The 15,952-nt window shown below is 43.8% G+C and overlaps 1 protein-coding gene and 1 long non-coding RNA gene across 3 annotated transcripts in view; one reads left to right on the forward strand and one right to left on the reverse strand.

Annotated features, from left to right (window-relative positions):
* LOC143809775 (uncharacterized) overlaps positions 1-269 on the forward strand; it is a 142,636-nt gene extending 142,367 nt beyond the window's left edge. Inside the window, exon 4 of the long non-coding RNA XR_013222448.1 lies at positions 192-269. This is a non-coding gene — a long non-coding RNA (uncharacterized LOC143809775). The remainder of the gene's footprint in view (positions 1-191) is intronic.
* An 11,569-nt stretch (positions 270-11,838) lies between these two features.
* ZFPM1 (zinc finger protein, FOG family member 1) overlaps positions 11,839-15,952 on the reverse strand; it is a 135,595-nt gene continuing 131,481 nt past the window's right edge. For both annotated transcript variants that reach the window (XM_077288809.1, XM_077288810.1), the window contains one exon: positions 11,839-15,536. In XM_077288809.1, the coding sequence (XP_077144924.1) occupies positions 13,306-15,536 (2,231 nt within the window). In that variant the 3' untranslated portion in view covers positions 11,839-13,305. The remainder of the gene's footprint in view (positions 15,537-15,952) is intronic.

Here is a 15,952-nt window from a genome sequence, read left to right on the forward strand (position 1 = left end):
TTACATTGTTACAGCTCTAACTGTTATTAGCAGATTAATAGCCTGTCTATAGGCGTCTAGTTATATATGACCTCTATTTCTGGGCCCCAGGACCCTTTTTATCCTCTGCAGAGCCCTGTAGTGCTGATTAGTAGAAGTACTGAACGTTGTGTTCTTTCTCTCCATACACAACATTTTCTTTGTATCGTTAGATATTGTAACGTTTCCATGAGCGGTAATCGGAGCAATTCTGGTACGTGCCGTCCACAGCCTGAGCCCAGGTACAAGAGCCGGAGGCAGCAGGGAAGACCCTCATATCCACGGTACCCAGGCCCACACAATGCTCCAGAGCTCACTCAAGTGCTGCTGCAATCTCCTGGATTTATTCTAAAAGTTTCACGTAAGAAGGAAGTGTCAGGTAATAATATTTCTCCTCTGCGCTCAGGGCGGATCAAGATTCCCCACGCCAAAGATAGTAATAAAGTACAGAATAGACTTTCTGAGACAATAACTGCAGGTAATTATGGCTAATACAGGTGCTTCTCACAAAATTAGAATATCATCAAGAAGTTACCGTAATTTAATTCAGTTCTTCAATGCAAAAAAAGTGAAGCTCATATATTCTATAGAGTCATTACTGACAGAGTGATCTATTTCACGTGTTTATTTCTGTTAATGTTGATGATTATGGCTTACAGCCAAAGAAAACCCAAAAGTCATTATCTCAGTAAATTTGTCCATGGTGTGTGTGTTATGATAGTAAGATAGTCAGATCTGTGGAATAAGAAGCTGCAAATTTTGTTTGTTTACTTTTCTTTTTTTGCATTTCTATTTCTGCTCGTTGTTTTAGGTTGAATATTTGATCTTCTGATGCTCGAATTTTCAGGAGTCTCATTTCAAAACCATTTATTTTTACTTTTTTGCTTCCTGTGCTCGGCTGTGACTCCTCTCCAGGTATCCGGGGAGGGGAGTTTATTCCAGCAGCGGTGATTGATGCGATGGCTCCGGCAGGTTATAGCGCAGCGTCATCACATCTCGCTCTAATATCATAATTACATCTGTGCATTGTATAATATGTGATGATCGTGAGAAACAAGTCAGATCTCAGTCACTACCCTCCTTGAGCTCTGAGGGATTTCCGGTAGTTCAGGTGATTTGGCAGTCACTTTACCATCTGACTCCGCGCATCTTGTGGAGCTGATGTTTTGCTACAATTGTATCCAGTCTCAACCAATATCCTGTAGATAAAATGTATCAGAATGGATGGAGGCCATTGTAGCAAACTGGACTAGAAAGATTTTTTTTTTCTCTTTGTAACAAATACTCAGATGTCTAAACAGTTAAGCCGGGACGTTCCTGTGATCACTTCTGCATGAAGCTACAAACAGGTAAAAATATAATAGGAACACTACAGTTTGTACACAAAATACTAATCACACTTTGTGTGTCAATTACTCCCAATTTCTATTTTTTTTTACCTGATTGTTTTGTACATGTCCTTACAGGCAAGACCAATCATCTCTGAGCTAGTGGATAAAGACTGGCTGCTATGATGTCTCCTATACACAGCACACACAGACCCAGGAGAACAAGAGTCATTAATGTCTATGCAGAACAGGTTTATAAGCAGCAGCATTGAGGTAGTTCGTTTTTAGTGAGTGCAGCCTGTGGTGTGAACGACATGTCTTTGTGTCAACGTATTAAAAAAGCTAAAAACATTTACATCGTCAATGGTTGTTTTTTTTTTTTTTTTTTAGTTTTTTGTTGTTTGTTTTTTTTCGGGGGGGGGGGGAATTATTATAGGACTCCTGGCATGTTGACTATGATCGATGTATTTATTTTTTGTGGAGGAACGCAATATGAGAATTGAAATGGGCATTTTTCTTTACAGCAACCATGCTTACATACCACTTGGATGCTGTATGTAGTCACTATTGATTGTCATGTTTTTAAGGGTTTAAACAGCCAGGATCACAGTTATCTCAAATACTGGCAAATAGAGCACAGTGGAGGGTGTATACACCCTCGAGTGATGGAAAATATAACCCCAAATTAACAGAATATTCTTGTACATAGGAGCAGTATTATAGTAGTTATATTCTTGTACATAGGGGCAGTATTATAGTAGATATATTCTTGTACATAGGGGGTAGTATTATAGTAATTAAATTCTGGTATATAGGGAGCAGTATTATAGTAGTTATATTCTTGTATATAGGGAGCAGTATTATAGTAGTTATATTCTTGTACATAGGAGCAGTATTATAGTAGTTATATTCCTGTACACAGGGGCAGTATTATAGCAGTTATATTCTTGTACATAGGGGGCAGTATTATAGTAGTTATATTCTTGTACATAGGGGCAGTATTATAGTAGTTATATTCTTGTACATAAGAGCAGTATTATAGTAGTTATATTCTTGTACATAGAGGCAGTATTATAGTAGTTATATTCTTGTACATAGGAGCAGTATTATAGTAGTTATATTCTTGTACATAGGCATACCTCCCAACCGTCCCGGATCCCGCGGGACTGTCCTGATTTTGACAGTCAGCCCGGGATCCCGGCGGGATACTAATGTCCCGCACTACGTGCCTAGGGCGGGGACAATGCAGGGGGCGGCACCTGAGTAGCTTAGGTTTGTGGCTGTTTTTTTTTTCTTATACATGCTGGGTCTCCTCCCGACCGATCCCGCCCCCCCTCCCCCGCCCCCTGTGCGGCGCTGCGCTGCCACGCTGAGGCAGAGAGCCAGCAGCAATCAAGATGAGAGGTCAGCGACTCACTACCTATTGTGTGTGCACGGAGCTCCGGCTTCTCCTGCTCTTAGCTGCTATCCCGGCAGAGAAGGAGAGACGGGGGAGGTGCCGGGACAGTGCAGAGCTGTGAGCAGCCGGAGAAACTGAAGAGCTGCACATGGACAGATCAGCTGCCCCTGCAACACAGAGGAGATTGTGTGTGATGTGTGTGTGTGTGATGTGTGTGTGTGTGATGTGTGTGTGTCTGATGCTGCATGTGTGTGTCATTGTGTGTGTGTGATGCTGCATTTGTGTGTGTGTCATGTGTGTATGAGGTATCTGGTGTGTGTGATGGCTGGGTGTGTGTGTGTGATGGCTGGGTGTGTGTGTGATGGCTGGGTGTGTGTGTGATGGCTGCGTGTGTATGATGGCTGCGTGTGTGTGTGTGATGGCTGCGTGTGTGTGTGTGATGGCTGCGTGTGTGTGTGTGATGGCTGCGTGTGTGTGTGTGATGGCTGCGTGTGTGATGACTGTGTGTGTGTGTGATGACTGCGTGTGTATGTGATGGCTGCGTGTGTGATGCATTTGTGTCAAAGCTGCATGTGTTTGTGAGCTGCGTTTGTGATGCTGCGTGTGTATGTGTGATACTGTGTGTGTGATGCTGCATGTGTGTGAGCTGCGTGCGTGTGTGAGCGGTGTGTGTGCTGCGTGTGTGTGAGCGTGTGTGTGAGCTGCATGCCTGTATGTCATTATACAGTATGGAGAACTGTGGCCATTATACAGTATGGAGCATCATGTGCGGTCATTATACAGTATGAAGCATCATGTGCAGCCAGCATACAGTATGGAGCATCATGTGCGGTCATTATACAATATGGAGCATCATGTGCGGTCATTATACAGTATGGAGCATCATGTGCGTTCATTATACAGTATGGAGCATCATGTGCGGTCATTATACAGTATGCAGCATCATGTGCGGTCATTATACAGTATGAAGCATCATGTGCAGCCAGCATACAGTATGGAGCATCATGTGCGGTCATTATACAATATGGAGCATCATGTGCGGTCATTATACAGTATGGAGCATCATGTGCGTTCATTATACAGTATGGAGCATCATGTGCGGCCATTATACAGTATGCATGCGGTCATTATACCGTATGGAGCATCATGTGGGGTCATTATACAGTATGGAGCATCATGTGCGGTCATTATACAATATGGAGCATCATGTGCAGCCAGTATACAGTATGGAGCATCATGTGCGGTCATTATACAATATGGAGCATCATGTGCGGTCATTATACAGTATGAAGCATCATGTGCGGTCATTATACAGTATGGAGCATCATGTGCGTTCATTATACAATATGGAGCATCATGTGCGTTCATTATACAGTATGGAGCATCATGTGCGGCCATTATACAGTATGCATGCGGTCATTATACAGTATGGAGCATCATGTGCGGTCATTATACAGTATGGAGTATCATGTGCGGCCATTATACAGTATGGAGCATCATGTGTGGCCATTATACAGTATGGAGCGTCATGTGTGGCCATTATACAGTATGGGGCATCATGTGTGGTCATTATACAGTATGGAGCACTGTGTGGCCATATTTTTGTTTATAACTATTGTATATGAAACAGTGTGATCAGCAGTGCTAAATGGGTGTGGTTGGGACGTGGATATGGGTGTGACTAATTATGAATGGGTGTGGTCAGAGGCGTGGCCTAAATTTTGCCGCAACGCGCTTTGCGCGCCGCAAACTTTGTCCCTCCTTCCCATCTTCAAAAGTTGGGAGGTATGCATAGGAGCAGTATTATAGTAGTTATATTCTTGTACATAGGTGCAGTATTATAGTAGTTATATTCTTGTACATAGGGGGCAGTATTATAGTAGTTATATTCTTGTACATAGGGGGCAGTATTATAGTAGTTATATTCTTGTACATAGGAGCAGTATTATAGTAGTTATATTCTTGTACATAGGATCAGTATTATAGTAGCTATATTCTTGTACATAGGGGACAGTATTATAGTGGTTATATTCTTGTACACAGGAGCAGTATTATAGTAGTTATATTCTTGTACATAAGAGCAGTATTATAGTAGCTATATTCTTGTACATTAGAGCAGTATTATAGTAGTTATATTCTTGTACATAGGAGCAGTATTATAGTAGTTATAGTCTTGTACATAGGGAGCAGTATTATAGTAGTTATATTCTTGTACATAGCAGCAGTAGTATAGTAGTTATATTCTTGTACATATGTTATGGGGCATTAAGGAACGCCTTCACTATTACAGCACTTGTTTTTTTGAAAATTGTTAGATTATAATAATTGGATAGTCGTGTAGTATAATGGATGGGATGTATAAATGTACAGTTACCTTCATCTTTGAACTCAACTGCTTTTTTTCCCAAAATCGGCACCACGTCTGTTTACCAGGTTTCTATAGTATTGCTGCTCCACCTTCTTCACTACATCTGAGCTGTAATACTAGATGCAACCCATAGGCAGGTGTGGTGCTCTTCTTGGGAGAAAACAGCCCTTGGTGAACATAGTGGAATGAGGGTGTTTGGGGAAAGGTGTTATACATGTAGGTTTTCTTTGGTTTTATGGTGATACCCAATCCACTTTTCAAAAAAAAAAAAAAAGTTGCACCAGTGGGTGTGGGTTTAGTGATTGATCCTGTAAACTTCCTCTAGTCTTAATTGAAGAACAGCACACAGTGTTTTGTGGGAAATATATTGTACAGAACAGCGTCTATCAAACTTGTGCCCTTTACTTTATTCTCTTGCATCACGCTTTTTGAATAATGGAGCAGTGAATGAATAAATAAAGTTTCTAGTGTTGCTTTTCTGGCACAGAATCAATAGACATGCGAGTATACAAAGCAAGGTGAAGGCCAAGAAACAATTCTGATGAGGGAAGGATCCGATTTTTCCGTGACGCTCTTGATTTAATAAACATCACAGAAGGGCGCTCACAAGCCGATAATCAGATTCATCTAAAGACAAAAGCGCCTCTTAACAATGAATATAGCGAGGAATATCACGCTGCTCCCCCCCGCAGCCCCTCCACCCCATAGTGTAATCAGCAATAATAGATACAATTATACTGTGATTATTACTACAATGCCGAACCGCGCTAATAGAACATAATTGTAGTATTATCAGGACGTCAATATAGGAATGTGCTGGGAGATGGGGGAGTGTGCAGCGTAGGATGTCCGCACCAGGCTGTAATCGGCATATCACGCGGTCATCACAGGGCAATCAGCCAGCTCAATAACACAGCGACCCCACTCTGATCATTGACATTTTACTGCAATATTCACGGAGATCCCTGCATTGCTTTAAAGGGGAATGACAGAGACTGGACAGACAGACCCCCCAAAAAAAGAGCATAGAATTAATAAAATGATGAAAAACCCTTAAAACGTCCGTCTAAAGAAATATTGTGCTTATGGTACCCAGGTTCGAGGATGCTACTCCTGGAATCTGCTGGTTCTACTGATAGAACGCTGCCCCCTATTGGCCAACATGAAGACCACAGGAGGAGACACCTTTTACAAAAGTGGATCCAAAATGATCAGATACTAGTAAAAATGAGCAAATGCAGATCATGCTCACCCTCCCCCGCTCCAGCAACTGATTCCAATGGAGCAGAGGCCTAGTACTGGCACTTGTGAGACCATTGAGGATAAAAAGGTTGCCGAGCCCTCCTTCCAAATGCTCAGGTTTAAGGGCCCCTATTTCAGAATTGCAAATGGTTGGACAGACGGTGATCAACAAGTTAGTCTCTAGCCCATGGATAAGGGGGATGAATAGGGAATAACTTGATTTTTGGGATATAACCCTTTAAAGGGGTTTTGTTGCCACCATTTCATCAAAGGGAATTGTACGGATCCTCTAAATCTTGATCATCACATAGCAATAGTAGATCTTCTAACCACTGGTTGTGGAGAGCGACATTATGTCCAGCCCTATGTGTTTGTGTAAGGGCGGTATCCCCAGTTGGCTGTGTATCTATGTGTTTTTTGTTTTTTTTTAAGCTATATAAAACAAAATTGAATGCAATTCTACTGCCCCCCAGTGGTTCTATGCAGTAATGTCTATTTAAGTCAATTTAATGAAGGGCTATTCCTATTCCACTAAGTTATGGCATATCCGTATGATCTGTTGTAAGTGCAGCCTCGCCTCTTGGGAACAGGTGGGTTATGATATTCGGAGTGGCCGTTTGTCCCCAAACACATCCGAATGACTGGTGTTATAGGACCATATCATAGGGATCCACAACCGATCACTCACTTAAGCCATATCCCAAGTGTAAGTTATCCTCCTCAGAGGGGAAAACCTTAGTGATCACTGGGGATCAGACAGATGGGATCTGAATAGACGGTAAACATTACAGCTGGCCACACAGAAGTTTAGGATTGGCCCGAATACGGCTGATCAGTCGTCGTGGGATTGTTCATGTGGACGATCCGATGTACCCCATGACAGACGAAGCTAGCAGATCTGAGACATTAAAAAATTAAATGTGCTTATGTAAGGGGACAAATATCAAAGATTGTTTACACAACAGAGAATAGGTGTGAACAGGTGCATGCTAAAAGTAGCTATCTCCACAGAGAACTAACAAAGGAGCACTCTAACGCTATGGCGTGCAAACATGAAATATATGAAATTGGATTTGCATTACTGCTTTAGAAAATAGGAAAAACAAAGATACTTATGTAAGGAGATGGCTACTTTTAGTATGCACCCGTTCACACCCGTTCTCTGTTTTGTAAACAAAGATACTTGGAGCATAAATTGGCAAACTTCTGTATGATCGATCGCCTTGTATACATGAATTGATCAATTTATGAGCGAAGTTTCTCAGTTTTCTTCAAAGAGTAATAATACAATAATGCAATTCCAATTTCATATATTTAATGTTTGCATGGTATAGCGTTTTACTTTGTTTTATTTATGTAAGGGGACAACTGCTCAGATGATTATCCCATACATGTCTAGATTCAGCTGATAAGTGGAAAAATAAAACATCAGATCACTTTTTTCCTTTTTAATAGTCTTCCATCTCTATTTGTCGTTTTCCATCGGCTAATTCACACTGCATGACTCACGGGTGGCACAAATCAGAGCCTGGGTGCTTTATTGCACCCTGTATGTTCTGCTCTGATACACTGCTTCTCAAATGAATTTTTTTCTTAAAATGTTGCAGATTGTGGACTAAGCGCCTCAGAAGTCTAAGTCAGATTCCCGGCAGCTTCTACCTGCCCCACTGCCCATGACTGACAGGTCTCCCTCTTTACAGTCCGTCATGGGGAGCAGAACAGTGAGAAGCCGCAGGGGATCTGCCTCAGTCCAGTCATCCATTACAAACATAAGTTTTCTCTGCAGCAATTCACAAGCACATAGTCCAGGCAGCAAGATTACAGTTATTAAAAATAAAGTATAATTTTAGTGCAAGTTTTAAACACTGGAGGTAAATTGTCTGAAGATTTTTCATTGACACTTTGAAATGGATTCGTTAAAATCAGAAGTGCCGTAATACTAATGGCTTAAACTTTTTAGGGATCCCTATAGACTTTAATAGCCGAGTCTGATCTGCAAAAAGACTGATAATAGGTAATGCGTTTAATGGAAAAAACGGATTCATTTTTGTTAACTGATGTTGGAATGATTTAATTAAACTCTGTGTCAGTGTTTTGTCAGCTTTAAAAAAAAACAAACGGCACATGGATGAGGAAAAAAAAGGCCAATTTTAGGGTATGTGCACACGTTCAGGTTTTTTTGCGCTTTTTCGCGATAAAAACGCTATAAAAACTCATTAAACACGCATACATTATGCATCCTATCATTTAGAATGCATTCTGCATGTTTTGCGCACATGGTGCGTTTTTTCCGCGAAAAAAACGCATCGCGGTAAAAAAAGCAGCATGTTCATTAATTTTGCATTTTTTTTGCGTTTTTCCCGCTATTCTATGCATTGGGAAAAAACGCACAAAAAACGCGTCAAAAACGCATGCGGATTTCTGGCAGAAATGTCCGGTTTTTGTCAGGAAAATTTCTGCCAGAAATCCTGACGTGTGCACATAGCCTTAGACTAACGTATTATGGACATTTTTAGGCACCCATATTAGGGATGCAAGTCCCAGCACAATCGTGGGTCTTAGAGCTGTAGGCCTTTTTCACAGGTCAGTCTGCCACCACTGTGTGGTGACAGTTTTCACACGTACCGGAGACATTTACACACGTAGACCCATTAAAGTGAATGGGGTCTGTGCACATGCCAGTGTGTTTCCCCGAACCGTGTATTCATGTGCAAAACACACTGACATGTCCGATTTGTTAACAGCAGCACGGGCCACAAAACGTCCCACAAATGTGCACACTAATGACATCTGTGTGTCAGCAATGTGACACGTACCAGTGCCTGGGAATCAGCGGTACTGTTCTCGCTGTTCCCCGGTGCTGAACACCGCTCACATCCCTTTCCCCTGCTTGCACTGCGATCAGCGCTAGCAGGGGAAAATGTTGAGCATTGTATTCAGCTGATGACAGTGAGATCAGGCGGCAGCTGATGGGAGTGGGAGTATTCATCAGCCGCCGCCTGCACTATAATGAAATAGATTGTGGGGGTTTTTTTTTAAATGATTTGGGTTTCCCTGTATTTCTGATAACCAGTCAGACAAAACAGACAGATTTTGCCTGCAACCATCAGCTATCAGCTTTAGCAAGGTTGGTTATCAAAAATAGATGGGTCCCCACGCTGTATTTTTAAATTATTTAAATAAAAAGCAACAATAGCACTCACCTGTCTGTTTTTCTCTCCCATGCTGTAATCCATATCTGGGGATAAACTGTTTTCAACCTGGATTGTGCCAAGATGCAACCGTCCAGGCTGAGAACCACTGAGAAATGAGCTGCTGCGAGCACCGCATCCGTGACCACCGATGACCTCATCGAGGTTACTGCGGATCATTGAGGCTGTGTTCCCAGCCGAGCTGAACTCAATGACTTTTTCTCATGGTGCTGAGGTCACCTCAGTTCATCCAAGCTGGGAACGGAGCCTCAGCGACCTACGGTAACCTCATTGAGGTCACAATTGCTTACTGTCGATGCGCTCGCAGCAGCTCATTCCTCAGAGGTTCTCAGCCAGGATGGTCGCATCTTGGCACCGTCCAGGTTGAAAACGATTTATTCCCAGACATGGATTACAGCGTGAGACAGAGCGTCATACAGGTGAGGGATATGTTTTGGTTTTTTTTCAGGAGAATGAGGGCTTCAGTGGAATTAGTTGTTAGGTGAGTATAACTGTTTGTTATTTTTAAATGAAAAGTGATGTGTGTTTTGTCTGTATTTATTTTTATTTATTTAATACAACTATAGAATTAGTAATGGATAGATGCGCCATTTTTAGGCAGCTATGCTGCTATTTTTAGGCTGGGGGGTAATATCTATGGCCTCTTACCAGCCTTGGAATACCAGCCCCCAGCGGCCTGCTTTAGCTTGGCTAGTTGTCAAAAATGGGTGGGACCCCACACTTTTTTAAAATTATTTAAATTATTAAAAAAATAGGACATGGGGACCCCTCTATTTTTGATAACTAGCCTTGCAACCAGCCCACAGCTGTCAGTTTTGCCTGGTTGGTTAACAAAAATAAAGGGGAACCCCACGTAATTTTTTTTTATTTTATAGCTCAGGCGTCGGCTGATAAATACCTCCCTAATCCAATGCCTGCTCTCGCTGTTATCAGCTGAATAAATCTCTCAACATAGTCCCCTGCTAGCGCTGATTGAGAGTGCAAGCAGGGCACAGTAACGAGAGTGGCCTTCAGCACCCAGCGCCGGGAAAAAGCGCAAACAGTACTGTTGATTTCCAGGCACCGGTACGTGTGATACTGATGTGGCACACATATTAAAGGGAACCTGTCACCCCCCCAGGCGTTTTTAACTAAAAGAGCCACCTTGTGCAGCAGTAATGCTGCATTCTGACAAGGTGGCTCTTTTAGTTCTGGTTGCTGTAACTGCCGAAATAATCAGTTTTGTAATTTGTCTGAAATACCTTTTCTTCAGTCAAGGAGGCAGGCCTTTCCCCCCTGCAGCAGACGCCACACAGCCATCACTTAAATCCTCTTGGCGCCGGGCGCCTCCTCACCGCTGTTTTGAAATGAGCCGGCGCCTGCGCTCTTTTCTCCTGCCTTGGGCAGGCGCAGTGAGCGCTGCCCGTCCTCTGTCCTCATATGCAGTCTAGCTGACTGCGCCTGTGCGGCTGCCCTGCCTGTGATTCCCAGCCCCGCAATGTGAATAAATCATAAGACACTGCGGGGCTGGGAATCACAGGCAGGGCGGCCGCACAGGCGCAGTCAGCTAGACTGCATATGAGGACAGACGGGCAGCGCTCACTGCGCCTGCCCAAGGCAGGAGAAAAGAGCGCAGGCGCCGGCTCATTTCAAAGAGCGTTGAGGAGGCGGCGCCCGGCGCCAAGAAGACTTGAGTGATGGCTATGTGGCGTCTGCAGCAGGGAGGAAAGGCCTGCCTCCTTGACTGAAGAAAAGGTATTTAGGACAAATAACAAAACGGATTATTTCGGCAGTTACAGCACCCAGAACTAAAAGAGCCACCTTGTCAGAATGCAGCATTACTGCCGCACAAGGTGGCTCTTTTAGTTAAAAATGCCTCGGGGGGGGGGGGGTGACAGGTTCCCTTTAAACACACGTACACCGATATCTCCGTTTCTGGTTTTTCCAGTACCGGAAATATCAGGTCATGTGAAAGAGTCCTAATAGAGATCTAGGAATCCTCAGATTCAGGATTGTCATCTGCAGTGTCAAACTAACCTTGGAAGAAAAAATGCAAAAAATAAAAGTTACATTATAAAAAGTCAGCCAAATCCTCCAGGATAAGTTTTACCAAATCTCATCCACACGTGAAAAAGTTTTTGAATGACCCATAATCAGTCGTTTCCTGCTTGTAGACATTTGCGGCTGCGGCCATCATGTGGTCTGTCCATGTATCCCCACTGTCCAGGAGCTGACACAGACAGTACCCACAATGCCGGCCCTTGAAGAGATGAACACAAGGACAATGCAAGGTGAGGCGGTAATATACACAGGCTTTATTTCTGTACACAATTATACACACTTGTTAGTCACCAGAAATGTGTGTTTATTTGTAAATCAGTGCTCTCCGTATCTATATTAATATATAAATATATTTAAGGACTATTTTTAAACTCAATTGTTTGTTTTTTCCAGTTTTTATCATGTATATAATGCCATGTAAAAAATACAAAAAAAAAAAGTGGAGCAGGGATTAGAAGGCAAGGGGGCAAAAAACAACCCGTTACCTGTAGATAGTGCTAGTTACCGTCCCTCCTCTGCACTACCGTCACATCCTCCTAACGGTGACTCAATCATAGGACGCTAAGCGTTTTGTAAACTTTTAAGTGCCCCAATATTTGACAAATCTGGAACGTTCCAAAATGCAGCACTCTCATTGGCTTTGTCATTTCTAAAGTGTACATCAATTGCCTTCATATTAATAGGGTCCGGGGGGCTTTTATTTAATGTATTCTTGTGATGTAAATGGCCACCTCCCTTGCTGCAGTATCTGACAACCAAAGGTATAAAAGCAACATACAGTATTGGTGATACAAAGCGAAACACTGACCTTGTGAAATCTAACAAAAGGGAGCGGAGAAGCAGTGCTTTCCAGATAGAAAAAAAACATCTGGACCTTAAGACCCCTGTGTCCAAAAATAGTTTTCAGGTATAGGACATAGTATTTTTGCCAACTGTCTCAATAACAAGAACAGGACTGATGAGTTTTCTGTTCAAAACTTTATAAAACTGTCTGAAAGTAAATAACTTTCCTACTCCCCCCCAATAAAATCTTCATTTTTTTTTAGGATGGAAACATTAAGGGAATTTTTTTATGAACTTTTCATTATAAAAAAAAAACATTTTTTCTTCTTCTTAACTTTGCTTTAAATACATCTGAAAATAACTTACGAAAAAGAATGCATTCCCTTCCCCCCGCCCTGTAACAAAGACACCGCCGCGCTTGTCTTCATGGTTTTCATTCGCTGTAACAGTTATTGTGCTTCACAATCAGGAGTCGTGCACTACAGAGTCTGGACTCTGAGTCTTACAGTTCTTGTGTGATGGTGTCTGACAGTGCAATTCTGAAATGTGTTGGAGATGAAGGTTGGGTTGTACCCGGACCGAAACACGTACTGTCGTCACTGAACGGAACAGAGGAGCGAACCTGTGTATCCTCTCCATGGGCAGCGCACCCAGATAACCTCTTGGGGGGTATCCTCTCTATCGAGTCTTGTTAAATAGATTGGTGGCCATGCTTCCCGGCACTGCCACAGATTCATTCCAAGTGTCAATATGACAGCGAATCCTTTATGACTAATTTGCTAATCGCGTGGCTGCACGTAGTAGCCCAGACGCCTCATGGAGTCACAACGACCCTTATTGTCCCTGGAGATCTCAGTCACTAGTGCTTTATGACAAATGCTTTATGACAAATTCAAGCAAAGTCTCTGGACCGGGTTACTTCACGTGCTCTGCTGCATGCGATGAACAGTAGTATTTTTTGTGGGCGATGAATGTGGACAGGCTGCTGAACTTGATGTTACAGAGGCGACAGTATCTGTGGTTGCCATTCGGTAATGGAGTAGCCAGACCGGGCTTTGGAGGTTGCAGGAGAGCTAATGTGGTTGCCCTGAGTCCGTCTTCTCTTCGTGTATCTACCAAAGAATTTAGAGGGAGGGCAGGAGAGTTTGGCAGCAGAGGTCTGGGGGTGCTGGTTAACACTGGCCGCGGAGTGGAGTTGGAAACAGGACTACCATTGGCAGAGGACGATGAAGACGAGCCATCTTTGCTGTTTGTATTTTCTCTTTGCATTTGCAATGGAGAAACGGATGACACCGGAGGACTGGGCAAGCTGCCTTCTGACACAGTACTTGATTGTGCTCTCGCGGGTAGGATTACTTCCATGAATGTGCCTTGTAGACGGTGACCTGGGGTGGCTTTTGCCAAGAGCAAACCATGGACGCTTCTGAAATGTTCAAGTAAGTCTCCTCGGATGACCACATTCGGAGGGCAGTAGGGGCATGAGGCTGTAGACGATGGTGATGCCTCTGCAGCGGGGGAGTACTGCAGGATAGGTTTAGTGTCTGGAATGGAGCTAAAGGGCACAGCAATAGACTGGGTGGGCTCATTCACAGATGCCGGACTCAGTCTCTCTACTTTCACCTTCACTGTCTCTTCTCCCATCTTTGCCATTGTGTTGACTGGATTTTTAATTTTCTGAAGTTGCTGTAAAGCCTTTTGCTGTAATGGAGCGGCGGGGCAAGAAAACTTCTTGTGTGCCAAGTAGCTTTCAAGGCTGTTAAAGCTGAGCCGGCAAGCGGTGCACTCATGGTAGTCTGTTAATGGGACCACTGCTGCAGCCGGAGATGGCACCGGAGCTTCAACCAGAAGACGAGGTTTCTTGCTCAAGTCTATCGGCCCATCAGCAGCATCGGGGCTGGAACTCGGGGAGGGTACAGCAGGAGCTGCGATGAGGCCTTGTATGAGGGGCAGCGCTTCTATCCTGTTTAGTGGAAGCAATGCTGATGGCGTCGCCTCTGCAGGGCTCATTCCATGGATTTCATAAAGTTTCCTTCTTTTACGTGTGCGGGGAGTGGGCTGAGGTGTGTATGGCGGCCCTGGCTTGGTTATTCCAGTCCGGCGTAGGGGAGGGTCATGGCGCGAGGCACAGTAGTAACGTTTGTGGACCACGTAGGTTTCATGTCTGCTGAATCGGATGTTGCACGCTTCACACACGGTGCGAGTTGGATCTTCGTCTGTGTCATCTAAGGAGCTAGGGCTCTGGCTGCCTTCACTAACATGCCCGCTCCCCATGGGTTCACTCTCTGTGCCAGCACCCTCTTCGACTTTCACGGTTATCACAGGGGCATTGCTTTCTCCTCCAGCTTCTTCCTTGGGTGGGACAGTCCCTTGGTCATCAATGGCTGGTAAAGTGGAAGTGCCAGGGGCTACTGTGGCTCGTACTGGTGTCACTTTAATTTTGCGTCCAATGGCCGGGCTCTCGTCGGACACATGCCTCCCTGAGCAATAAAGTCTCTTGTGCACATAATAATTATTGATATTATTAAAGGTGATTTCACACTCAAAACAAGTAGCACCCTTCGGTGCTGCATTTCCTGAAAAGCCAGCCGGACTAACAGCTTGCCCCTGTTTCAGCCGGCTGTGGACCAGCTCCGACATCTTTGCCAGAATCTCAGAAGCTTGTGGTACAATGGCAGGAGCTACTTCATGTCCAAAGACATATTGTGGCATGTTGATTGTGCCACCACCGGCTGCTGCTCCGGATTCATTGGGGACAGGGCTAGACCCCGGAGTGGGACTTGAGATTTCAGTCTTTACTTTGACAGCTGGTGATGGCATTAGTGCTGCTGCATCTGTGGTCTCAGAGCTGGCAGCGCCAGGCTCGTTGATGGGCATGAGCGGTTCTGGTTCCTCTTTAATCTTTATTTTGAGCAGAGGTTCCTCACTTCCTGACAACGAAGAGACCGGAGATGAAGCATCACCATTTTTTAGGACTTCAGGTGGCTGCTCTCTTTCAGGCTCCGGAGGGGACTGAACGGACTGTGCGATGATGGGGATGGGAGATGTAGTGTGCAGGATGGCGTGCTGCTGGAGACTGGTCAGTCCATCTGCCAAAAATCCACACAAGCTGCACTTTAGGAGACCGGAGGACGAGCTCTGATTTACTACTGTGAAAACAAAAGAACATGTCATTAATACAAGGGAAACGGCTGTAAGAAAGGTACACAAACATTAAATATCACTATATACTAGAAATCCTGCAAAAAGGGTCCTGCCAGTAAGGGGTCACTAAAGTCCATAGTATATATCTGAGCGTTGAGGAGGGGTGTACACCAGACACACGTAAATTTCAATGGATGAGCTGTAATCATGGGGACCAGAAAGGTTTCTGCACTTTACTTTACGATCTCTAAAAGGTCGAAAATTAAAGATGACACATTTCCTTTTTGTATTTTAGGCAAATATTTATATATATATATATATATATATATATATATACACACTCACCGGCCACTTTATTAGGTACACCATGCTAGTAACGGGTTGGACCCCCTTTTGCCTTCCGAACTGCCTCAATTCTTCG

This window comes from Ranitomeya variabilis, chromosome 2 (genome assembly GCF_051348905.1).
Source record: "Ranitomeya variabilis isolate aRanVar5 chromosome 2, aRanVar5.hap1, whole genome shotgun sequence".
Lineage (NCBI taxonomy): Eukaryota > Metazoa > Chordata > Amphibia > Anura > Dendrobatidae > Ranitomeya > Ranitomeya variabilis.